Below are 24,015 nucleotides of genomic sequence, written 5' to 3'. Positions count from 1 at the left end.
CTGCGTCCAACTGCCATTTTCGCGTGTTAGGCATTCAGCGCATGCGCCCGATGAGCAGCGTTCATTGGCCAGGAGAGTAGGGGTGGGGAACTAAGAACGGTGAGAGCCGCCGTGTGTGGAGGAGCTACTGCCGGTGTCATGGCGGAGCTGAGCGAGGAGGCGCTGCTGTCAGTGTTACCAACAATCCGGGTCCCCAAGGCTGGCGACCGGGTCCACAAAGACGAGTGCGCCTTTTCCTTCGACACACCGGTAAGCCCCTTTTTCACGCCCGCAGCGAACAGGACTTCCTTCTATCACCCTGGTCATTCTGCCCGGGCCTGCGAGGCTCGCGCCGCCGCCTCCCCGCGGTGCACCCTGGAACCTGTAGTTTCCCGCACTCCTCTCCGCCGCTGCTCTCCTTTAGCTGGAGCCTTCGCGTGACTACTAGTCCCGGAAGCCGCCGCGCCCAAGAGGCGCGCGCCCGTCCCGCGCAGCACTGTGGGCTTTGTAGTCGCTTGCTGCCCTAATGGCCGTAGGAGCCCGGGGCTGCAGCCCGAAGATGGACTACATCCCCCAGGCGGACTTCGGAGAGAGTCGGGAGCCGGCCTTGTTAGTCGCGCGTGGCTCTCTGGGTTTTGTAGTCTCGTAGGGGAGAAGTGGGGCCGACTCCCCCTTGTGGTCCGGGGTTGGGAGGGTGGGGACGGCAATTCTTAGGCGGCCAGTAGTCTGCAACTGAGCTGGCGGAAGACTGGTTATGAAGAACACCGCGATAGACAGCCTCCATCCGCAGCTGATGGAGACAGGGGCAAGGAGATGGGTCATGATGGTGGGGAGGGAGAAAAAGGAGAGGAAAGCTGTAGTTGTTTCTCTTGTAGGTGAACCATGGTTGCAGACCCTTCCTCACCCTGCCTATCACTGGGAGCGAAGAGAACCCGTTTTAAAGTTTTCCCGGAAAGATATTTTCTTTCTGAGAGGATGCTAAGGCCCCCTTGCCATCTCGCTCCCACTCTTTGCCTAGTTAGACAAAGCCACCACCCACACCCGTGCTTCACATTTTACAGACTCCACCCTGTACCTCCCTTCCTGAGGTTTTACCTTCCTATGTCACCCTTAACCAAGACCAGCCTCCAGGCCTGAACTGAGAGGGCAGTAGCTTGGTTGGGATCCGCCCCCCTCCCCACCCCTTCCCTCAGGCCACTGCTGGGCCTTGCCTAGAGTGTTCCAGACCAGCTCATGGCCTCAAAATTGCAAGTCAGAGTGTAAAGGCTTCATTAATGCATCACCCCTGTTCAGTATAGCAGCATGATGTGAGGCCCAGTTCAGGGCTCTCACTGAGATTTGTGGTTTGCCTGGTTTGCTGGGCTTTGATCCGAGCCTGACAATATGCTGCTTCTCTGAAGTCTGGCTTTGGCAAAGGTAGAAAAACAACTGATCTGAGCAGTGCTCCAGGGTTCCCAATCCATGGCGAAACCAGCATCCCTTATTTCTAGTTAAAGAGCTCACATCTTCTTCCCCTGAGGAAAGACTTTTCTTAATTGCCAGCAGATGGTAGAAGTCAGTGGGTCTGTCTTTACATTCGAATCTTGCCTCTCTCTTTAGTGACTGCTTTGAATAATCAAAACGAGGTTTTGTAATTTTCTGACATTTTCCATTTTTCACTCCCAGTCAAGAGATCTCTGATGTGACTTAGTTGCTTTGCTAACCAACTCTTAGCATATTTGAGTATCCGCAAAATCAAGTTCATGGGAGAAAAAGCTTACCTGATTTCTCTGGTGAGAAATGCTCTATTTGTTCATGAAGATTGCAGTCCACACTATTCTAGGGAGTGGTACAGAGCTAGGGCCAAGAGCTGCCTTAGATTGTGCCCTGTTTTTAGTATTACAAGCAGAGAAAATTTTCAAGGCCACTGAGACTTTTATTCTGGGACAAAGATGCCTGTTGCTCAAAGCCTTGAAGGCAAGATTCGTTGTCTCCAGCTCCTCTCTCACCATTATCATCACTCTGTTGCCAAGGAACTGTTAGCCCTGCTCAGCTTTGGGGTAAACCCATCTTCTCAGCTGTGATTCTGGGTGGACACTTGTCTTGCTCAGTCCTTTTGCCGTAATTGTGTGGTAATTAACTCAGAAGATCCTGCTTGATTGTTCAAAGAGGGTGGTGGCTTTGAGGTTGGAGGCTAATGGGACTGCAGTGGGAATCTTATTTATTGGTCCAAGGGGAGGGGAGAGGAAGCTATGGCTGGTCACTGTAGAATGCTGGACTTGATGACCTTCCAGACTGGGGATAGTCTAGCTGTGAGTTGTAAACAAGGCATTGTTCCCTAGAGCCAGGCTCAGCAGGACAGGAGACAGAGGGTTCTGGATCAGGGATCCACTATCTAGGCGATGCCTGTTGGCTATCTCAGGGTTAGGTATACTGTTTAGTGCTTGAATCTGTTCCTCTAGTCCAGAAAATTTTCTGAAATATGGACATGAGGTATTGTTTGTGTGTGGAGTCCCAGGTCTGGGATCAGTGTCTCCCAAGAAAGGACCTCTTTTCCCTCGTAATGTAATCCCTAGCACTGGAAACCTAGTATTTGTTCTCCATTTACTTTCTGGATCTCTTAGTCTCAGAAGAGGTGAAGCAGTGTGTGGAAGTACATACCTGTAATCCTAGCACTCAGAAGGCTGATGTAGGAAGATGCTAGCCTGGGCTACATAGTAAGACCTCCTCTCAAAAAAAAAAAAAAACTAAAGGGAGTCCTCTGATTGATTGTGATTGCTAGGTTGCAAAGGCCAAAGGAGCAGAGGGAAGATGAATGATGACTGAAAGACATTGAAGACATTGTTCAGTTTTCTGATGTTCTTGCTGGTTGTTGGGAAAGTCATAAGAAATTGAGGTGTTTTTTTTGTTTTGTTTTGTTTTGTTTTGTTTTGGTACTGGGGATCGAACTCACGACTTTGTACTTGCCCAGTAGGCACTTATGCCACTGAGCTAAATCCCCAGCTCTGGAGGAGAATATTAAATTCCAGGTTCCAAAAAGCTAAATTGGCTCCAAAGAGCCAGTGCTGTGATGCATATGACTCTATTCCCAGCACTAGAGGCCAGTAGTTTATGATTCCCAAGCTCTTGCTTTCCCAAACCAGGCTTCATCCTCATGTGTTTCTTCCCATGCCTTGTGCCCTGCAGGAGTCTGAAGGTGGCCTCTACATCTGCATGAACACATTCCTGGGCTTTGGGAAGCAGTATGTGGAGAGACATTTCAACAAGACAGGCCAGCGTGTTTACCTGCACCTCCGGCGGACCCGGCGCCCTACGGTAGGAACATGGGGTAGGAAGAGGCGGGTATATTCAGATGCATTCTATAGGATACACATTTGGAATCTGTCTGTTTTATCTGACACCTTGTTGCTTTCAGTTTCTCCTTACTTTAATTTATGTCATTGAAACTTGCCACATGGTGACTAACTCCTATCATCTCAGCATTGAGGTAGTGATTACAAGTTTGAGCCCAGCCTGGGCATCTTGGCAACTTAACAAGACTGTGTCTCAAAATAAAAAAAGCGTGGGGAATATAGCTCAGTGCAAAGGCCCTGGGATTCATTCACCAGTACTAGAAAAAATGTGGCACAGATATTTTTTAGCATCATTCCATTCTGGGATTAATAACTCCATTCCCTCCATTGTCCCCATTTGCTCCTTTCCTGGGTTTCATTGCTGATCCTACCCTTTCCCGTTTGTTACAGAAGGAAGAAGACACTACTGCAGGCACTGGAGACCCGCCCCGTAAGAAGCCCACCCGGCTGGCTATTGGTGAGCACCACTGCAGTCCTGTTTTTCTCCCTGAGAGACTATGTTTTACTCTCAGAGGTTCTAGGGCCTGATTGGTCACCCTAGAAGGGACAAAATCAGGTGTTATACTGGAGGATGAACATTGACTATCACAGTTGTCCTATTCTCCCTCTTCCTTGTCTCACCAGGTGTTGAAGGTGGGTTTGACCTCTCCGAGGAAAAGTTTGAATATGACGAGGATGTGAAGATTGTCATTTTGCCAGACTATCTGGAGATTGCCCGGGATGGCTTGGGGGGACTGCCTGACATTGTCCAAGATCGGGTAGGAATGTCTTTCACCTTGTGAAAGATTCTAGATCAGAAGAGGCAGGAGTAGCAATGGCTTGTGCAGTACTGGCAAAGCTGAAGACCGAGGGGGTGGGGCGGGTAGGAGGAGGTTAGGTACTGTCTGATCTGCTGCTTCCCCCAGGTGACCAGTGCAGTGGAGGCTCTCCTCTCAGCTGACTCGGCCTCCCGAAAGCAGGAGGTGCAGGCCTGGGATGGAGAGGTCCGGCAGGTGTCTAAGCATGCCTTCAACCTCAAGCAGTTGGACAACCCTGCTCGGATCCCTCCGTGGTGAGCCCTGACTCCTCTATCTCTGGGTACAGCCTGCATAAAAAGGGCAAAAAGGCCACCTTTTGAGGCAGAGGGGGTCTGGTGGGAGAGAGGGTAGGTAGAGGGACAGGGAGAGAGACTTGGGGGAGAGAAGGACAAAGTGAAGGCTATCAAAAGCAACAGGAGAAAAAAAAGAGCATGCCCTTGGGCTGGCAGGACCCTGCAGAACCCCCTCTCACCACCACACCCATGTACCTCTGATGCACTGATTTTCTCCTCTCCTCTCTGGGTTAGTGGCTGGAAGTGCTCCAAGTGTGACATGAGGGAGAATTTGTGGCTGAACCTGACAGATGGCTCCATCCTCTGTGGCCGACGCTACTTTGATGGCAGTGGGGGCAACAACCATGCTGTGGAACACTATAGGGAGACAGGCTACCCATTAGCTGTCAAGCTGGGGACCATCACACCTGATGGAGCTGGTACTGCTTGCCCCCACCAATGTATTTTGGTTGTTATTCATTTTCTGTGACAGGAAAAATACATGAATACATTCTCTTGATAAAAACATAAAACTACTGCATATGAGCTAAATTTTCAGTACCTCCAAATCCTTTCCTAGAAGGATTAGTCCCTTTCCTAGAAGTAGCCATCATTATCTGTTTAGTCAATGTTCTTTCAAGGCTGTCTTACTTCAGTATACCTTATGTTGCAGTTTATTCTAGCTCTCATCCCATCTTCCCTGACACTCTGTCCTATATAGGACTTGTGACATCACCTATATTCAAGGGAGGCAAGAGGGTGACAGTCACTGATTGAGGCTATCCTTCTGTCCAGTGAAGGTCCCTTTGGGCAGGAGGTAGAATAAGTGGCCAGGCCAGTCCTGAGCCATGTCCCCTGACACTGTCTGCTTCCTGCTTTAGATGTGTACTCCTATGATGAAGATGACATGGTTCTGGACCCTAGCCTGGCCGAGCACCTGTCACACTTCGGAATTGACATGCTGAAGATGCAGAAGGTGAGACCTCCATCAGCTTCAGATTCTTCTAGTTCTGGCCCCTGTGACCCTACTTCCTTGCCTAAGACTAAGGTAGGGTTTTGCAGAGACCTTCCACAATTAATCCAGTCCTCCAGATCTGTACGCCTCTCTTGAAGAAATTTCTAGAGTTGATTAGTTATTCAGTAAATCCTGTGGAATCCCTGCTATTGCTAGTCATTGGGAATAAAACAGGTATGGTCCTTGCTTTCCTAGACTTACATTCTAGAAAAACAAGCATTAGTCACATGTCAGAATAAAACAACAACTGCAGACTTGATACGTGCTGCAAAAGAGAGGTGGGTGCACCAGGCATGGTGGCGCATACTTCTAATCATAGTACTGCACTCAGGAAGCTGAGGCAGGAGGGCTGTCATGAGCATATGAGCTAACCTGGGCTACATAAATGAGTTCAAGTCCAGCTTGTGAGACCTTTGTCTCAAAAAGGAAGTTACTGCACTATAGTAATTTATAGCAGGAGACTCTGGCCCAGTCCAGAGGATCAGGCACCTTTCCTGGGGAACTGCTCCTCCAAATCGTAAGTAAGAGTTAACTTTAGAGTGGGAGAGAGATTTCAAGTAGATGGACTCTCACTCATTTCATTTAGGCCTCTGGAATAATTATTTCTACTCTTCCAGAACTTAGGCTGGATGATACTCCAATGTACATCTCTTGATAGAGTCCATAATTCCATAAATCTTGGACTGCAGCTGGGTTTTATTCTAGACTGTAGAAGAGATATTGGAGTGGCAATGGTTATACATATTGTTATCTTTAAATTAGTTACTCAAAGATACAGACAATATTAGCACAAACCTTTTTAATGAATTAAGAGAAATTTGTGTTTTTTTTGTTGTTGTTGTTTTGTTTGTTTTTTTGAGACAGGGTCCTGCCATGAACACTATGTTGTTCAGGCTGGTTTGGAACTCACTGTGTACCCCAGGATGGCTTCAAACCCACCACTCCTCTTATTTCAGCCTCCCAAGTACTGGGATCACATGTGTATGCTACTACTTCTGACAAGGATGCAGTTTTTTGTTTGGGGTTTTTTTTGGTTGTTGGTTTGGTTTAGTTTTTGGTTTTTTGAGACAGGATCTTGCTTCATAATACAGGCTGGTCCTGAATTCACTTATGTAGCCAGGCTGGCTTCGAACTCACAGTAATACTCTTGCCTCAGCCTCCTGAGTGTTGGGATTAGAAGTGTGCACCACCATACATTACTTGTGGAAGAGTTCTCTGTAGAAAATACAAAGCTGAACTCCTCCACCAGTCTGAATTGCCCTTCCTTGAACAGACAGACAAGACGATGACGGAATTGGAGATAGATATGAACCAGCGGATTGGCGAATGGGAGCTGATCCAGGAGTCAGGTGTGCCACTGAAGCCCCTATTTGGACCTGGCTACACAGGAATCCGGAACCTGGGGAACAGCTGCTATCTCAACTCTGTGGTACAGGTGCTCTTCAGCATCCCTGACTTCCAGAGGAAGTGAGTGGCCCCTTTCCCTGCCCTGCCATGTCCCCATCTCCTCTCCAGGTTGCTGCCCTCAGAGCCTATATGAGGGATCTCAGTCTTAAAGAGTTCCTATTACACTGTGACTGTCACAGTGAAAGCTCCACAGACCCCATTGATAGAGCAGGATGTCAGATCCCAGGCCTCTCTGACGCGATACTCAAGGGTCAGAAGGTGGTCTTTATTTTAGGCCAGTGATAATCAGTGGAACATCTAACATGGATGTGTAGCACTCCAGGAAAGGAAAGGGCTTCAGGTCCTAAGGTAGAAGAAAGGCAAATTCTTAGCATAAGTGAGTTTACTATCTAACTGGAAAGCAATGAGAATGTGCCAAGAAACTGTCCAACAGAAAGTGAACTCTGTGTACCCTAATTCCAGCTGCCTTTCCCCCTCCCACTGCCTCTGTTTTTGGGAGGAGACAGGGAGAGCGCCTCCAAGCATGTTGCATGCTGACTTAGGGAATGGAGGAGGATAGACTACTGACAGGAGTGGACTGGCCACACCTGCCAGTCACTGCCCACACATAAAATGAGTAAAGGCTCCCTTCCCTGGTTTCTGTGCTCAGGCTGAGCCCACCAGTCCTCCTTCCTTTGACTCTCAGGTATGTGGACAAACTAGAGAAGATCTTCCAGAATGCCCCCACGGACCCCACCCAGGACTTCAGTACCCAGGTGTATGTACCCTGTCCTGTGTGTACAAAAGCTGTTGAGAGCCTCATAGACTGTACACTATTTCTTCTCCATTACCAGTGGGTGGGGGCAGTTGAACTCTAGACAACTGGAAGCTTTTGGGTAATTGTGTCTGGACATGCTGTCTATCCCAAGCTGGGTTTCTGTGCAACTTAAGGCTTATTTAGATTTATTTTCACTTTTTTGGGGGGGGAGGGGTGCTAGGCATTGAACCCAGAACATTGTGCATTTTAGGCAAATGCTCTGTCCCTAAACTACACTTCAATTCTTTTTTATTTTGAGCTAGAGTCTCACCAAGAGTCTTGTAGGCTAGCCTTGAACGTGAAATCTTCCTGCTTTGGCCCCCTGAGTAGCTGGAATTACAGGCATGGGACAACTATGCCCAGCTATTTTTTACACATTTGAGAGATGTCTAACGAGGGCCACGAGTAAGTTAAGTTAGGGACGAAAATATATAGGTAGCTTTGAGGATCATTAGGTGACTGAAGCTAAGTAGTTTTCTTGGCTCTTTACTCAGGGCCAAGCTGGGCCATGGTCTTCTCTCGGGAGACTATTCTAAGCCAGCACCGGAGTCGGGTGATGGGGAGCAAGTGCCAGAACAAAAGGTAAGTTGGGATTTTATTGCTTTCAGGCTTTGGAGTTGGGGGAAACTGAGGTTTGAAAAATGGCTAACAGCCCCTTGCGAGCTGGGAAAACAGCTCAGTGATACAGCAGTTGCCTGGCTTGCATGAGGTGCTGTGTTCAATCCCAGCACTCCCCACCTCCAAAAAAACGGTATTTTAAATGAAAGAAAGAAGGCCCCTTTGATAAGGTCTGAGCTCCAGCTGAGTCTCTGCCTTGGTTCTGCTTAGGAAGTTCAAGATGGTATTGCCCCTCGGATGTTCAAGGCCCTCATTGGCAAGGGCCACCCTGAGTTCTCTACTAACCGGCAGCAGGATGCACAGGAGTTCTTTCTGCACCTAATCAACATGGTGGAGGTAAGGGCTGGGAGATCACATGACTGTGCCTGCCTGCACTGCTCTTCTGTGCATCCCACACATCCCTTCCTCCCACAGCCCCACCCTGTCCCACCTCTACCCAAGTCAGCTTATCCTGAGCTGCCCTGCGAGCAGGCTTTGCACCTGAGAAGTCAAGGCACATGAGAGCCCTTACCTGGGATGAGCTTGCAGCCAGATAAAGGAACATACACCCAGAGATGACAACTCAGGCCTGGGCAAGGTGTGCTCAGTGACAAACCACTTGTCTGGCGTGTGTAAGGCCTCGGGTTCCATCTCTGCCACTTCAAGGAAAAAGAAAGGAAAAGAAAAAAGAAAATGACATGAGAAAACTTACTGCTTACAAAGGAAAACTAGCATTTTTCCAGACAGTTACACAGTACTATGATGGGCCAGAACTGGGACTGGAGAGTGGCTGGTGAGGGGAAGCTATACCCCTCCTGCATCCCCAGGCTCCCGAGTGGGCCTCCACTACCCTCTCTCCTGACTCTAACCACCTTGTAGGCCATTTTGTTTTCTGCTTGCCCAGACCTGTCTGCCCTGTCTGTCTCTTTCCCATAGAGGAATTGCCGGAGCTCTGAAAACCCTAATGAAGTGTTTCGATTCTTGGTGGAGGAAAAGATCAAGTGCCTGGCAACAGAGAAGGTGAAATACACCCAGCGAGTTGACTACATCATGCAGCTGCCTGTGCCCATGGATGCAGCCCTTAACAAAGGTAGGCTGTCACCACATGGCCTTGGTGAGTGCAGCAGGTACATAGGTACCTGATGTGGTATAGAGATAGATAAGGTGAATAGAGCTATTGGAAAGGTGGAGAATCTGGAGCTAGAGCAGTCTCAAGGGTGAAGTGGGAGGAGGCAACGCCCTGTAAGGACATACTACTACATTGTCTCACCAGAGGAGCTTCTAGAGTATGAGGAGAAGAAGCGGCAGGCCGAAGAGGAGAAGGTGCCACTGCCAGAGCTGGTTCGGGCCCAGGTGCCCTTCAGCTCCTGCCTGGAGGCCTATGGGGCCCCAGAACAGGTGGATGACTTCTGGAGCACAGCCCTGCAGGCCAAGTCGGTTGCTGTCAAGTAAGTCCCGGCCTGGGTGCAGGCTGCAACAGGGCAATCCTCACAGACACAGCTGCCTCTGAACTGTTGATGCTTTCATCCATTTTGCTTGGGATCTCAGGGTTGAATCTTCCAGGGCCGGTGATCTTTCCCTGAGGGAACCAAGAGGCCCTAGCAGCGGTAGACATGGTAATGACCTTGTCTTGTCACCTTGTCGTGCCATACCACTTTTTCTTCCAAAGTGTAGGGTTTCTTCCCTTCTTTGTGGCACTTACTGTCAGCTAAGCATTTCCATGGTCACAGAGCCAGGAAGAATGAGGCTCCACATTTGAACTTCCGGCACGTGGCCTGCATTTCAAAGCCATTGGTCCCTGTCACAGGCTCAAGAGCTGCAGGAGTACTTAGGTCTCTAGGATGAGGCCCCCAGCCCTTTGGGCTCTGTCCAGGAGAGATCAAGGCCCGGGGTAAGGGTTTTGAGAGAGGAGAGCCTGCAGTCCTTTGGTACAAGCACCTTTTTTCTTCCCTAGGACCACACGTTTTGCCTCATTCCCTGACTACCTGGTCATCCAGATCAAGAAATTCACCTTCGGCTTAGACTGGGTGCCCAAGAAACTGGGTATGGTGGCTGGGCCGAGGGCGGTGAAACAGGCCTTACTAGAAAAGGAGAGGGCCTTTGCACACATAAATCAGTGTTTCTCAAACATCAGAAAAAGGAAAAAATTAGTCCTAGATGTTTTGAAATGCAACTGGTTTGAAAAGCACTAAAACTATTGAATATTTTTATTTATTTTTCCACACTGTTTCTTGCTCTGTAGCCTAGGGTGGCTTCAAATTTACAATCCATCTGTCCTAGGTGGATCTGTTACAGGTGTCTGCTGTGAAACTTGGCTCTATAGCTTTCATTTTACAATTAGAATTTACAACTAAAAATTATTTTTGTGGTTTTAGTCTTATAATTAGTCTTTTCATTTTGATAATTTTGAAACAGTTCTCCTGAATCTTACAATTCCAGGGCTGTAAATTGAGAATTGCCGATATACCTTCATTTTCTTTTCTTCTTCTTCTTTTTTTTTTTTTTTAATCGGTACTGGGGATCAAACTCACGACTGCCTGCTTGCAAGGCAGGCGCTTATGCCGCTGAGCTAAATCCCCAGCCCCTATACCTTCATTTTCTAGATATGTTGAGACCCAGAGAAGCATAGTTCCTCTGTCACACCAGTTGAAGTCCCTGTTTTTCAGTAGCTCTTGGTGTTAGTTAGATCTCTTGACTCCTAGACTCTAGGATGCTGAGATCCCTGAAGTTAGTAATTCCTTGCTGAGCAGTTTCAGGTTATGGGGCAAGGCATTGAGAGAGTTACAAAGTGTTTTGTGTATTTTTAAGTATATTGGTACAACTTTGGTATATTCCATGATCACATTCATCATAGGAAATTTGTACCTGTCCATGGTATACCTTGATCTGTTTTTTTACAAAGTGTTTTTTCCAGATGGGCTCTGGGTGCTGCTGAGGTGATCTTTCTGTCCTTCTAATTGCAGATGTGTCCATTGAGATGCCAGAAGAGCTGGACATCTCCCAGCTGAGGGGTACAGGGCTGCAGCCAGGAGAGGAGGAGTTGCCTGACATTGCCCCACCCCTGGTCACTCCGGATGAGCCCAAAGGTAGCCTTGGTTTCTATGGCAACGAAGACGAAGACTCCTTCTGCTCCCCTCACTTCTCCTCTCCAACATGTTAGTGACTCTTCTTCCTGCCTGTGTCTTTCCTTTGCTGATGGGGGGCCTCTGCCTTGCTTCCCTGGACCCTGTCCTTTTGTGTTTCTACTATCTGCCCTTTCACATTTCCTCTGCCCTCTTTTGATGGATGTGGGGACTAACTGGAATGCTCCTAGCTACATTCTGCATTTGGACAGCGGTAGCATTGGCCTAATTACCTCTCTCTATCCTCGTTACCACCTAATTTGAGTGGAATGGGGGCATCATACTTTAGAAATGGGGCCCATTTTGTAAGAATGGCAGGAAAGTGATAGTGTTTGGGATGCTATACCCACATTATAGCTTGTGTTCCTTTTAGTTCTAGGCTAAAGTGTTGTCCATGGAAGAAAAATGCATGGAATGGGTGATTAGCGTGGGTGATTGGGGCCCAGCATGTGGGGGGAAAAGGAAAGAAATAGAAATCATAGCCCATACAGTCAGATCATGGTGCCCATGTTTCCCTATCACAGCGCCCATGTTGGATGAATCAGTCATCATACAGCTGGTAGAAATGGGCTTTCCCATGGATGCCTGCCGCAAAGCTGTCTACTACACAGGCAACAGTGGGGCTGAGGCTGCCATGAACTGGGTGATGTCACATATGGATGATCCAGGTAGGCAGGAGCAAGTGGCAGGGTGGACCAGGGCGTCCATCCTCCTGCACACACTTCAACCGCTCCACATCCACAGATTTTGCAAACCCCCTAATCCTGCCTGGCTCCAGTGGGCCTGGCTCCACAAGTGCAGCAGCTGACCCCCCACCGGAGGACTGTGTGACCACCATCGTGTCCATGGGCTTCTCCAGGGACCAGGCCCTGAAAGCTCTGCGGGCCACGGTATGGTTGAAGGACTGGTGAAGGACTCGGAGCCCATGGGGAGAAGGGGATGGGGCTGAGGTTCCATCTTGGGTGAGCAGGATCAGGGACCAAGGCTGGGGGCCATGTTCAGTGGTATAGTGGAGGAGCTGAGGCTCGTTAGGAAAAGTAACACTTCCCTCCTCTCCAAGAACAATAGTTTGGAACGGGCGGTGGACTGGATCTTCAGTCACATTGACGATCTGGATGCAGAAGCAGCCATGGACATCTCAGAGGGCCGCTCGGCTGCTGACTCCATCTCTGAGTCTGTGCCAGTGGGACCTAAAGTCCGGGATGGCCCTGGAAGTGAGTGTTCCCAGGAGACAGGAAAACCTGGTGGCACCTACCACTGTCAGTCACTGGGGCCCTCTTTCCAAGCAGCTCTGCTTTCCTCAGGTCAGAGGATTCCAAAGCCTCTTCCATGGACAGGTCTTGTAAGGGTAGGATCTGGTGGGCTGAGGTAGCTTTGACCTAAGACATCCCCCTGCCAATCCTTCGAAGCTCCTGTTCCTGAGTTTGAGCTGTTACATACATTTCAGAACTGTGACTCAAGGGTGTTTCTCCTGTTTCCCCCTCTGTCTTCTGTCTGATTACCAGAGTATCAGCTCTTTGCCTTCATTAGTCACATGGGCACCTCTACCATGTGTGGTCACTACGTCTGCCACATCAAGAAGGAAGGCAGGTGAGGGCTGGCTGTGTGCAGTGTGAATGACAGGTGGTGGTGGGAGTGAGGAAGGGCAACCTGGACGTCCCTCAGGGTCTTCGGCACTGCCTGAGGGGCATAATACACCGAAGTTGGGAGGGAAGATTCATTGCTGCAGAGATAGGCAGACTACAGCCCACCTGCTTCGGCCAGTGGTATTTGACGGGCCAGCCACTGGTCGTTTATGTGTTGCCCGTGAGCCTTTGCATGTGGTAACAGGAAAACTGTAGTTGCATCAGACCAGAAGGCTAGCAAAACTGAAAATACTGACTGGCTTAGAAAGTCTGTTGTCCCTGCCTCACAGGGCTGGGTGGAGGGTGACTGGAAGATACTGGAGTGTCCGAGACACAAAAATCGGGAAGCAACCCTTATTAGATCCAGAAGCTTTCTGGAATCCAGTGGCCTGACTCCCTTGGAAATCCAGGCAGAGACTCTTGAGGGTTTTGCCCCAGGAGCTCCCCTCTGCCCCCTCAGGGATCTGGCTAAGAGACAGTTGGTGCAATTTGGAATGCTGTTTATGCATCCTTCCCACCAGATGGGTGATCTACAATGACCAGAAAGTGTGTGCCTCTGAGAAGCCGCCCAAGGACCTGGGCTACATCTACTTCTACCAGAGAGTGGCCAGCTAAGACCCTGCGCCGCTCCCTCCACGGAGGTCAAGGGACGGATCAGTGGGCACAAGGGCCAGGGCCTGTAGCCCCTGCTCCACACCATTTTCTTTTGTCCCCAGCAGCAGGGAAGAAGCTGGAGACCATAGAAAAATGGCCAAGCAAAGCAGAGGGGCATTAGAATAGCTGGGGCTAGCACAGGGCCCACTGCCCACCTGTAAAGAGACTTGCTTCCCCTGCCCCACACACAGTGCCCTGCTCTGCACCGCACACTGCCCTGCCCAGCCCTGGCGGAGGGCAGGGTGACTTGTGTGCTGTGGGTGTGGCTTTGTGCATCTTTCAGGGGAGGGAGCTCTGCACCTCTCCTGCCCCTATGTGTTCATTCATGGTTGGGCAAGGAGGGATATGACTCCCCTTGCCCTCCTGCCTCAGTCTTTCCCCCACCCTGTCTCTTCCTGGTCCTCTGGAAAATGCCAAATTACACGATGTGAATAAAAGTACAGTGGGAAACCGACTGTCCTGTCCTGTCCTGTCGGGTACTTTGGGAGAGGCTTGCCCTCCTAGGGAAGACAAGGAGGCTCTCAGCTCTGTCCCTTGGCCCTCCCCAGTACAATGTGAGATGAGGAAGTGGAACAGAGTGACATGAAATGCAACTCACAAAGCCAAGAAATGGTTCCCAAAACCCTGCTGGCTTATGGGCCTCATCCCTGTCCAGCTGGAGAGGAGGTCAGGCTATAGGGGTGGGAGAGGCAGTGTCCGCACGCTTGCTAGGCACTTAAGCTGTGCAGGCGTGGGCTGCCCATTCTCATATTTGCCCAGCACCTGTGGCCAGGCCCAGGACGCCGGCTGAGCTGTGGGGACGGAGCTATCATGGGAGCAGTGGTCTCTTTTAGGGCTGAAGCCCCTGCTGGTGCCAGCTCAGCCCCAAGGAGCTAGCTGAGCTAAGCTCAAGTTTCTGCTCCAGGTAGCGACTTCTGTCGGGAGCCTGCGGGGCTGCGGTTGTGAGGTGGGTTTCCTGACAACAGGCATTCACCTTTCTCACCGCCTACCAAATCAGGAATGGATCCCGGAGCGTCCGAGCCCCGACCCCTAGAACGTTGCTAAGACTGGGGACGCTGGAACCTCATTGCTGGGCGGGCAGTGGGTGGGAGGGAGGCGGTGGGCAGGCGGGCGGGGCGGGGCGGCCATGGCAGGGGGCGGGCAGGAGGCGGGCTTCTGCTTCACCAGCCTGTACATAAGCGGGCAGTGGCCGCGGCTGCGCGCTGATCCTGACCTTCAGTGTGCCGGCTCTAGCGCCATGGCGCCGTCCAGGAAGTTCTTCGTGGGGGGCAACTGGAAGATGAATGGCAGGAAGAACACCCTGGGGGAGCTCATCAACACCCTGAATGCCGCTAAGGTGCCGGCTGACACTGGTGAGCGCTGTGCTGGAGCCGCAGGGCCCGGGAGGCTCGGGCGAGGCAGGGCCGTCCCCGAGGTCCCTAAGCCAGGGATCCTCGTGGACCTGGGTGCAGGTCTGAGGGATGGGATGTTGGGTGCCCGCGCAGTGGCCTCGCAGCAGCAGGGCCCGAACTGTGTCGAGAAGAGAGCATTTGCCGGGGTCCACGCCTGTGAGGCGGGAGGGATTACCAGGGTCTCCGGGAGGAAAATGGCCCTTGGGCCAGGACTGGGTTGCACGGACCCACAGCAGAGGAAGGAGTGGAGCCTGAGTCCCTACAGGCGATCTGGAGAAGCTGCTTGAGCCCCGATGTGCTGGGGAGGAGGCCGGGCCCGTTTGCGGGCCCTCCGCTACCTGACCCTGTTAGCTGGCGGCTCCTCCGTGCGCCTCTGCACGTAGCCCATGGCTCCTCCCCATGCCTCATGGCCTCGATCCCCTTCCCCTCTGTGGCCCTGGCGACTCCTGCCTTCCGCAACAAGGGTTGAGCAGGTGCTAAGTGGGCTGAGCCATTGGGGATGATGAGCGATCCTACAGCTTGCCTAAACCTGGAACGCAAGAGCACAAGGCCTCTATGAGCTAATGGACTCCCGACCGCCCACTGAGAAAGTGCTGTCCTCCATCCTTCCCCCACCCGCCTAAATCACAGAGCCACGGGGCTGATCACTGGGGCATCGCTTTCTTTTAGCTCCCAAAATACAAATACACAGCCAGGAGTCGGCCCCTTCTCTTTTTGCTGAAAATCAGTCCCTTGTTGGGTATGGGGGAGTGGGCTATTTTAGAAGGGAAGCAGGGTTGGCCCCGGAGAATGCTGAGTCTGAGAGGTGCCCATGCCCAGAATAGCCCAAGGAAATTGGAGCCACAGCTGTTGAAAGAGCAGAGGGCAGAGTGAGAGCTATAGCCTGTCGGGGGCCTTTGGATGGCTCTGGAGTTGGGTGCAGGCCCAGCATGGGCTGGGAAGTGGACAAAGGTCATGTTGCTGGGGTGAAAAGGGGAGAGCAGAAGCAAGAAAGGGAGAGGGCTGGGGGTTTCCCCAAGCCTGGAGGGGTTTCTCTGATCTCTTCTGTGTGTCAACATCTCATGACCAGAGGTGGTTTGTGCACCCCCCACTGCCTACATCGACTTCGCCAGGCAGAAGCTGGACCCCAAGATAGCTGTGGCTGCACAAAACTGCTACAAAGTTACTAATGGGGCCTTCACTGGAGAGATCAGGTGAGAGAGGTGGAGAGGGTGCCCCATTCAGGGGAGAGCTACAAGGTGGGTTCCCTGCTGAACCTTGACTCATGTCTTCCCTCAGTCCTGGCATGATCAAAGACCTTGGAGCCACATGGGTAGTCCTGGGCCACTCAGAGAGGAGGCACGTCTTTGGGGAATCAGATGAGGTAAGTATTAACCAGGACAGCAGGTGAGGGATGTTTTGTTAGCCAGGTGTGGTGGTGCACACCTTGTAATCTCAGTACTCAGGAGGCTGAGGCAGGAGTATCTCTATGAGTTTGAGGCAAGCCTGGGCTACAAAGTGAGCTCAAGGCCAGCCTGAACGCATATGAGACCCTGTCTCAAAAAGACCAAAAAAAAAAAAAAAAAAAAAAAGAGAGAGACGCATTGTTTCTAGAATATAACACCAGATCTGTCCCTCAACAGCTGATTGGGCAGAAGGTGGCCCATGCCCTGGCAGAGGGACTAGGAGTAATCGCCTGCATCGGGGAGAAGCTGGATGAAAGGGAAGCTGGTATCACAGAGAAGGTCGTTTTTGAGCAGACCAAGGTCATCTCAGGTATCTCCAGAAAAAAGGACCTTTGTGTATTGTTGGGGTGGAGGCAGAGATAGAAGGCATGGGGTCAGATCCCCTTCAGCGTGCCTTGAGGGTTTCTTGCTTGGTCCTAAGCACTTTTATGCCCCAGAGGGTCCAGATGGAACCTGGAGATTCCTCAAGACCACCAGGGGACAGTAGGCTGTCCTTCCCTGTAACCGCAGCGACTTTTCTGGATAGCGCCGCTATACTCAACCATTTTTTTGTGTGATCTCTGGCCTGCAGATAATGTGAAGGACTGGAGCAAGGTTGTGTTGGCCTATGAACCTGTGTGGGCCATTGGTACTGGCAAGACAGCAACACCTCAACAGGTAACTGGGCCCAGGAACCCTGTCCTCATCCTGTCTTGCCTCAGAACCAGATAGATACAGATACCATCTGAGCCAGCCCCTTATTTTACTTTATTTTTGGTATCAGGGATCGAACTCATGACCTCACGCTTGCCAGGCAGGCGTTTATGCCACTGAGCTAAATCCCCAGCCCCTTATTTTATTTTGTTTTATTTTTTAAAGAGGCATGAGACAGAGTTATTAGCAAAAGATATAGGGGACATACGTGTGGACTATTGTGCTCAAAGAAATGACGCATGGATTAGTTGAGAACCAGGGAATCTTTTGTATGTTTTGGGGGTGCAAATCTATGGAATTTAATAATCTAGAATCTTAGTGAGGATGGCCTTCCCTTACTGAGCTATTCCTATGGGAAATGTCAGAAAGTTGGTCCCTTCATTGGTATAAGGACCATTTGCAAGTAAAATGAGACAGGCAGACCCCTTTGCAGCTGAAAGGGAGTTGCCCAGGTTTGCTATTTTGGGAGAAAAAAATATATATAAATAAACCTGGGCTTGTGTTCTGAAGTTGCCATTTTTCTTTTAAGTACAATTTTAAGAGAGGTTTTTTTTTTTTTTTTTTTTTTGTCTTTTTCGTTTTTTATCGGTACCAGGGATCGAACTCACGACTGCCTGCTTGCAAGGCAGGAGCTTATGCTGCTGAGCTAAATCCCCAGCCCCCTTAAGTACAATTTTAAAATTTTGTATTTCCTTGTCTCCTTTAAACCTATTTCTTCTGTCCAACCTAAGCCCCGTCACCCTTTCTTTTTTTGGGACAGGGTCTCTTGCTATTCACCATGTAATTTAGAAGATTTTTTTTTCCTTTTCTTTGGATACCTGGGATGGAACTCACAACAGCATACTTGCAAGGCAGGGGTTTATGCCACTGAGCTGAATCCCCAGATTTTTTTGAGACAGGATTTGGATATGTGGTTGAGACTGTCTTCAAACTCATAGTTATCCTCCTGCCTCAGCCTCCCCAGTACTGGGATTACCACCATGCCTAGCCACTATATAGTTTAGATTGGCTCACTGTGTAACCCAGGCTAGCCTCAAACTCATGATGATCCTGCCTGAGCTTCCAGAGAGAGGGATTACAGGTGTGTGCCACCAGGCCTGGCTAAATCCATCTTAAGGGTGGAACCCCAAGCCTACAGAGACAGTGACTTGTTCCAGGGCCTAGGTGGGATGAAAGCTTTGGCATTCTGACTCAAGTCTCAAGGTTCTTGCATGGAAACCAAACTAAATCTACTGGTACCAAACAGGTCTTATGTAGTCTGCTTTTTCACTCTAGGCTCAAGAAGTACATGAGAAACTCCGAGGATGGCTTAAGTCCAATGTCTCCGATGCTGTGGCTCAGAGCACCCGGATTATTTATGGAGGTGACTTTGGCTTCCCTCCTGCAGGGTGGGCAGAGTGAGAGATGGAGCCCTCCTTAGACATGGAAGCAAGGATGGCATGTACTCACCTTTCTTCCCCTTCCCAGGTTCAGTGACTGGGGCAACCTGCAAAGAGCTGGCAAGCCAGCCTGATGTGGACGGCTTCCTGGTGGGCGGTGCCTCCCTCAAGCCTGAATTTGTGGACATCATCAATGCCAAACACTAAGTGCCATCCGTCTCCACTCCCCTTCCTGCTAAGCCAGGAAGCAGCTGGGAATTCCAGTGATGCCCCTCTCCCATGCTTTTGATGTCATCTGCTCCTCCAGTGGCCCAATCCAAACGAGTATTTACACACCACCACCATCACCACCTCCCCCGCCCCATAATGGTTGGGACCAGGCCAATCTTTTCATCACTTACTCTGAGCTGCAAGGTAGCTTCTCCCTGGCTGAGAGGCAGGAGTGGAGCTTGCTTATGGTCCCCCTCAGGCCCTGCTGAGGGCAGTAGAGAAGTCATCCTCCCCACCACTGTGATAGTCCTCACTTGAGAGGCAGGGATGCTACCCTCTCACAGTGCCGACCCTGTGTGTGTGCTGTGTCTATGAGCTGTCCACATGTAAGGGAAATAAAACACCTGGCACTAAGACATGTGCTTGTCCTCCTTTGCTGCACTTCCCCGTATTTATTTTTTGTATTTGGGATCAAACTTGCCACCTTACGCTTGTCAGGCAGGTGCTTATGCCACTAAGCTAAATCCCTGGCTATTTATTTTTTGAGACAGGGTCTTCTTCTGTAGTTCAGGCTGGCCTTGGAACTCATGGTGTACCTCCATACCCAGCAATCTTATTTTTTGGAGGAGAAGGTACCAGGAATTGAACCCAGGACCTTGTGCTTGGCAGGCAGGTACTGGGCTACTGAGCTATATTCCCAGCTCCAATCTCTCCTTTTTAAAAGGCAATCACAGAACTATATCACTTGTGGAAAAAAAAAAAAAAAAAAAAAACAACCATAAATAGGTTTCTATAACATATTTCTTACTAATTTTTTTTATCTTTAACATTCATCTATTATTTTTACTTGAAAAAGGTCTTGAATACCAGGCTGCCACAGCCTGGAACATCCTCTCTCCTGGCTGTTCTGGGTGTCTATGGTCCTGTTGAGCTCTGCAGAGCTTGTGCTGCAGAAGGGGCCCAACCTCACTGGCTTTTGTAGGTCCAGGGTAGGGGTGGTGTCACAGGGTCACTGGTAGAGCAGGTACCGCTTCATGGCAGGGGGCAAGGGCAGAGCAGACACCTGGCCAAGCCGGGTATCCCCCAGGGTGTGGCGCACACACAGGCGGCTCAGATGCAGAAGGGAGTGTGGCTCCGCTGGGGGAGAGAAAGGGAGGTTAAGCAGGGTGCAGGATGGCCCCACTCCACACACTGCAAGGTCCTGCCCAGCTTCTGCTTCCTGCTCTGAGCCTACCTCCTGTCTGAGATCTTGGGCTCCCTAGCATCTGTACTGCACATCCCTAGTCAGAGACAAGCAGCAGGCCACGGTGGCTCCAGCAGGGGTAGAGCTGGCCCAGGCTTTGATTCCAGTGGCCCTTGTAGCTGGGCTGAGGCCAAAGGAAGGTTGGCCCTTTTCCACTGTGTGCACTCTCTGGGTGACAGGAGGTCAGGCATATACCCTCTGCTGAGGCCATCAACTACCAGAGCCAGCTCCTGGTCTCGATTCCCAAGAAGGCATCTCTCCTGCAGCCCCACCCAAGGTCTGCTCTGCTTCCCTTTCTGGTGCCCAGAGTCCCTGAGGCTTTATCTTGGGGTTTGAGGAAGGAAGTAGCCATGTGGTCCAGAGACAGGTCAGAGTCCAGCGAATCTGCTACACTTTGGGTGCCTGGCACTGCCAGTCTTTGGGGCTGTACACCTAGCCTGATTACATGTTCGACCCTTTCCCTTTCTTGCTCAGGAGCTGTTATCTTCTGTGAAGTCCTAATCCTGCTTCCCTTCTTTCTGTGGGGGTCACCACTTATTAGGCATAAGAACCTGCTTTCCCAAGCCTCAGTCTTACCTGCTGCTGGTGGACTGAATTAGGCCTGAATTAGGACTGAATTAGGACTGAATTAGTGGCCCCAATAGGTCAAATGAGGACCCATCCACTCTGCTCTCCTCCAATTTTTAGCTTCCATCCCAAACCACTGCCACCAGGGAGAGTTCTCTCCCCACACTTGCCCCAGGCCTCACCTCTCCTCTCGCCCAGGTAGCGGATGCGAACCTGGCATTGGCCCCAGACAGCGCTCACAGCGGGATAGAGTGTCCTGCCCTTCAGTCCACGGAAGGCTGGCCCCAGGTAGGTACCCCCAACAACGTAGCCCAGAGTTCCCTCTTCCATATCCAGAACCACCAGCAGCCTCTCCGGCACCGCCAGTTGCTCACCCTGAGGTTGAGCTGGATATCGGGGAGCGTTAGGCCCCTTGCTCTGATGGTACAGCTTCCCTCGCCCAATGTCCCAGCCCCACGACTCGCTGTTGCTGCCCAGCAGCGCCGCGTAGTGGTCAGCCTGCAGCGGGGCGCTGGCCGTGGCCACGCCCACCACGGCGTGGGTGCCCCTTTGCTCCCGCGGCCAGCTGATCTCCCAGGCGTGCAGGCCCCTGGAGTAGCCCCTCTTTCCCCGCGCCCCATCTGTGCTCTGGGCCACCGGCCGCCGCTCAAAGCACAGACCCCCTTCCTTGACCACGATGTTCTCGGAGCAGTCTTTGGGGTTCCAGCCGTGGCGCCTTTGAGCCCCCAGATCAAGAGGGGGAGCCGACAGCAGCTCCTCCAAGCCCTCGGGACGAGAGAGGTCAGGGTAGACGGCCTGTGGGGCGGGGTTGCTGCTACCGCCCCCTGCCAGGGCCGTCTGGCCCATGAAGGTGAACAGCCGGCCGACTCTCCGGGAGAGTCTTGCTGGGGCGCCTCTCTTGTAAAAGTGCAGCTCCGAGAGGGACCGATCTGGAGGGGAGGTGGGAAGAGAAAGGGACTTGAAGCGCGGTACCCTGAGGTGGGGTCCTCACCCAAGCATCCTCTGCTTTCACCCCTGCGCGCAGACCAGTCCGCGACTCTAAAGTTCCTGGATCCATTTACCCTGCCTGCGCCCCATCTGTGCCGGGTTGCCCGAGAAGTCTGCCCCCTTCCGACCTCACCATGGGCCGCCACCGTAACCGCCCCGAGCTTCTGCCGCCACTATCCCCAACCTCGCCTGGCCTCCCTCCTGGCCGGGGGCCGCAGGACCTCAGGAGGAAGCCGCCGAGAGCCGCCGGGGCGCACCGGGTCTGCAGGAGCCGCTTCCGCCACCCCGGCGGAGCCCCGCCCCCGGGCGGTTAACCCGCCAGTCATCGCTCATGCCACGCCCCCCGGAACTCGCCAGGAGGTTACCACGGCTTCCGGGTGGCGTCGCCCACTGTGCCGGCCTTGGAGAGTTTAGCTACCTCCCTAGAGCATCGCTTGAACCAACCCTCTGAAACAGGACAAAGGAGGCATGCACCGTAATCCCAGCCACTCAGGAGGGTGAGACCCGTCTCAAAACAAAGCCTTAGTCCTATGCTCTACCGACTGACAAAGACTATCAGTCTAGGTGGAGACTGAAGAGCAGCTGAAAACCTGGACTCGTACAGCCCAGAGCTTCAGTGTTGGAGCCCGCGCGATTGGGTGAACCTCTGGTCACCTCCCCAGGGGGTGACCTCCTCGGAGAGGACTCCAAGACTGTATTCCTCCTTTCGCCTGTCCTGGTGTTCGCCCCGTGCGGTCCCCATTCTGAATGAACCCTCTGATAATGAACCACGCCCTGCGATCCCAGTGGATGTGCACGGTGGACACTGTGGGCCACCCCCTGAGCCCCTGAGGACAGGTGTGTGTAATCGAGGAAGGGCCTTCATTTGATGCCCTGGTTTCCAACTCGCTGAGATTCTGGGTCGCCACTGCTTGAATGGTCTCTTTCTGCCCTGGGCCAGATCCAGCCTGCCACACCAGGGTTTCCAAACTGTCCAGGGCTCAGAGCTGTAGGTGTCCAGGTCCCCCGCGGCTCTTCACACTGCACATCAGTCCCTTCCTAGACTGATGGTCTTTGTCAGTCGGTAGACCACAGGGCTAAGGCTTTGTTTTGAGATGCAGGTCTCACTATGTAGCCTGAGCTGAAGCATCCTCCAGCTTCAGCCTCCTGAGTGGCTGGGACTAAAGATGCATACCTCCTTGTCCTGTTTCAGACGGTTGTTTCAAGTGATTCTCTGGGGAGGTTACCAAACTATCCAAACTTGTTTTCTCTTATGTAAAATGGGAATAAGGATGGTACTTACATCACAAGGTTGTCTTAGAGTTGAAGCAATCTAAGTGAAACCAAGCAAAGTTGCATGTACTTGTACTCCCAGCTACTTAAATGGCTGAGGCAAAAAGATAGTGACTTTGAGGTCGGCCTGGGGCCATAAAAAGACTATTACAAAAAAAAAAAAATTCAGGTAGAGGACACAGAGCCTGGTGCATAGCAAGAAGCACTCCCTGAGCATAACTACTGTTTGCTAAACATTTCCTAAGTGCCACTGTATAGCAAGGTGACATCAAAGATGCCAAACCAGACTGGGCATGAACACCTGAAGGCCAGCATTCATTGACCTCCTGTTTATCAGACCTATGTTACCTATTGCATAACTATAGACGAGATGCAATGAGCTTATATGTAAAGCATTTAGAGCAGTTTCTGGCTCCATCCAATGACTTGTACTAAGCACTGGAGATTAATGCATCTTCAAAGAGAATACAAAGACATTTTTTTAAAGAGGGCATAACAGAACAAAGCACAAGATTTCAAAGCAAGACAACAGGAGATCAACAGTGGCTACCATAATGTCTCTTGTTTTCTTTGAAATGACTGTCTATATCTTCACACAATTCAAACAAAACAAAATAGTATAAAACTGATCAAAACAGAAGAATGAAAGCATTATAGGCCTTCAAAAGCAGACAATAGGAAAATCAACAATGACTACCATAATGTCTCTTGTTCTCTTCAAAATAGCTGTGTGAAGACATTTATAAAACATTAGAATGTAATGCCAAGTGTGGTGGTACACATGTCATCCCAGCACTTGGGAGACTGAGGCAGGAGGATCATCTTGCATTCATGTCAAGCCTGGGCTGCATGGTGAGTTCAAGGCCACCCTGGATGAAGTAGTGAGACCCTGTCCTAAAGAAAGACAAAAAAGTAAAAACAAAAATAAATTTTAAATTTAAAAATAAATACATGAAAAGGCTGGGTGGATGCAAAGGCCCTGTGTTCAGTCTCCAGTACTGAGAGGTGGGGAATGTGGGCCAGTGGACCAGTGGTTGAGGTCTTGCCTAGCATATGTGCATACAGATCTGGGATTCATCCTCAGCCTCTCCCTCTCACCCCACTTCCCCACCGCTGCAAACACGCTGAGGCCCACTAAAAAGCTTGTACATCATGTACATAGTAATTTGTTTTTGTTTTTGCTGCTATAGAACCCAACTCTCTAAGCCTGAGCTATACCCAGCGACAGGTGT

General features: G+C 51.0%; 3 protein-coding genes across 8 annotated transcripts; 2 read left to right on the top strand and 1 right to left on the bottom strand.

Annotated features, from left to right (window-relative positions):
- Positions 1-49: 49 nt before the first annotated feature.
- On the top strand, positions 50-14,050 carry Usp5 (ubiquitin specific peptidase 5). 3 transcript variants are annotated; one of them, XM_005000654.4, is made up of 20 exons: positions 50-249; positions 3,145-3,273; positions 3,702-3,768; positions 3,936-4,069; positions 4,217-4,362; positions 4,636-4,820; positions 5,262-5,356; positions 6,669-6,862; positions 7,488-7,559; positions 8,093-8,180; positions 8,427-8,552; positions 9,132-9,285; positions 9,469-9,643; positions 10,150-10,238; positions 11,159-11,281; positions 11,842-11,985; positions 12,062-12,207; positions 12,378-12,531; positions 12,823-12,907; positions 13,464-14,050. In XM_005000654.4, the coding sequence occupies exons 1-20, from the start codon at positions 139-141 to the stop codon at positions 13,555-13,557; spliced, it is 2,511 nt and encodes an 836-aa protein (XP_005000711.1). In that variant the 5' UTR covers positions 50-138; the 3' UTR covers positions 13,558-14,050. The 3 variants fall into 3 exon arrangements, with proteins under 3 accessions (XP_005000711.1, XP_005000708.1, XP_003463292.2); XM_005000651.4 differs by having other exon boundaries at positions 11,159-11,350; XM_003463244.5 differs by having other exon boundaries at positions 11,159-11,350; positions 13,403-14,050.
- A 657-nt stretch (positions 14,051-14,707) lies between these two features.
- Positions 14,708-19,130, top strand: Tpi1 (triosephosphate isomerase 1). Its single transcript, XM_003463243.4, has 7 exons — positions 14,708-14,948; positions 16,057-16,180; positions 16,266-16,350; positions 16,610-16,742; positions 17,004-17,089; positions 18,401-18,488; positions 18,593-19,130. Exons 1-7 carry the CDS (start codon positions 14,723-14,725, stop codon positions 18,709-18,711), a joined length of 861 nt encoding a protein of 286 aa, XP_003463291.1. The 5' UTR covers positions 14,708-14,722; the 3' UTR covers positions 18,712-19,130.
- Positions 19,131-19,497: 367 nt separating this feature from the next.
- Positions 19,498-21,817, bottom strand: Spsb2 (splA/ryanodine receptor domain and SOCS box containing 2). Of its 4 annotated transcripts, none has more exons than XM_013145119.3 (3): positions 21,733-21,817; positions 20,707-21,453; positions 19,498-19,851 (listed from the first exon to the last, which is right to left on the bottom strand). In XM_013145119.3, the coding sequence occupies exons 2-3, from the start codon at positions 21,368-21,370 to the stop codon at positions 19,724-19,726; spliced, it is 792 nt and encodes a 263-aa protein (XP_013000573.1). In that variant the 5' UTR covers positions 21,371-21,453; positions 21,733-21,817; the 3' UTR covers positions 19,498-19,723. The 4 variants fall into 4 exon arrangements, with proteins under 4 accessions (XP_013000573.1, XP_003463289.3, XP_013000572.1 ...); XM_003463241.5 differs by having other exon boundaries at positions 21,696-21,811; XM_013145118.3 differs by having other exon boundaries at positions 21,645-21,801.
- Positions 21,818-24,015: the final 2,198 nt, after the last annotated feature.

This window comes from Cavia porcellus, unplaced genomic scaffold, assembly GCF_034190915.1.
Source record: "Cavia porcellus strain 051 isolate PalLab524CR breed Dunkin Hartley unplaced genomic scaffold, mCavPor4.1 scaffold_27, whole genome shotgun sequence".
In the NCBI taxonomy this organism is placed as follows: Eukaryota; Metazoa; Chordata; class Mammalia; order Rodentia; family Caviidae; genus Cavia; species Cavia porcellus.
The sequence above is the reverse complement of the archived record's forward strand: the minus strand, read 5'-3'. Positions and strand labels throughout refer to the sequence as shown.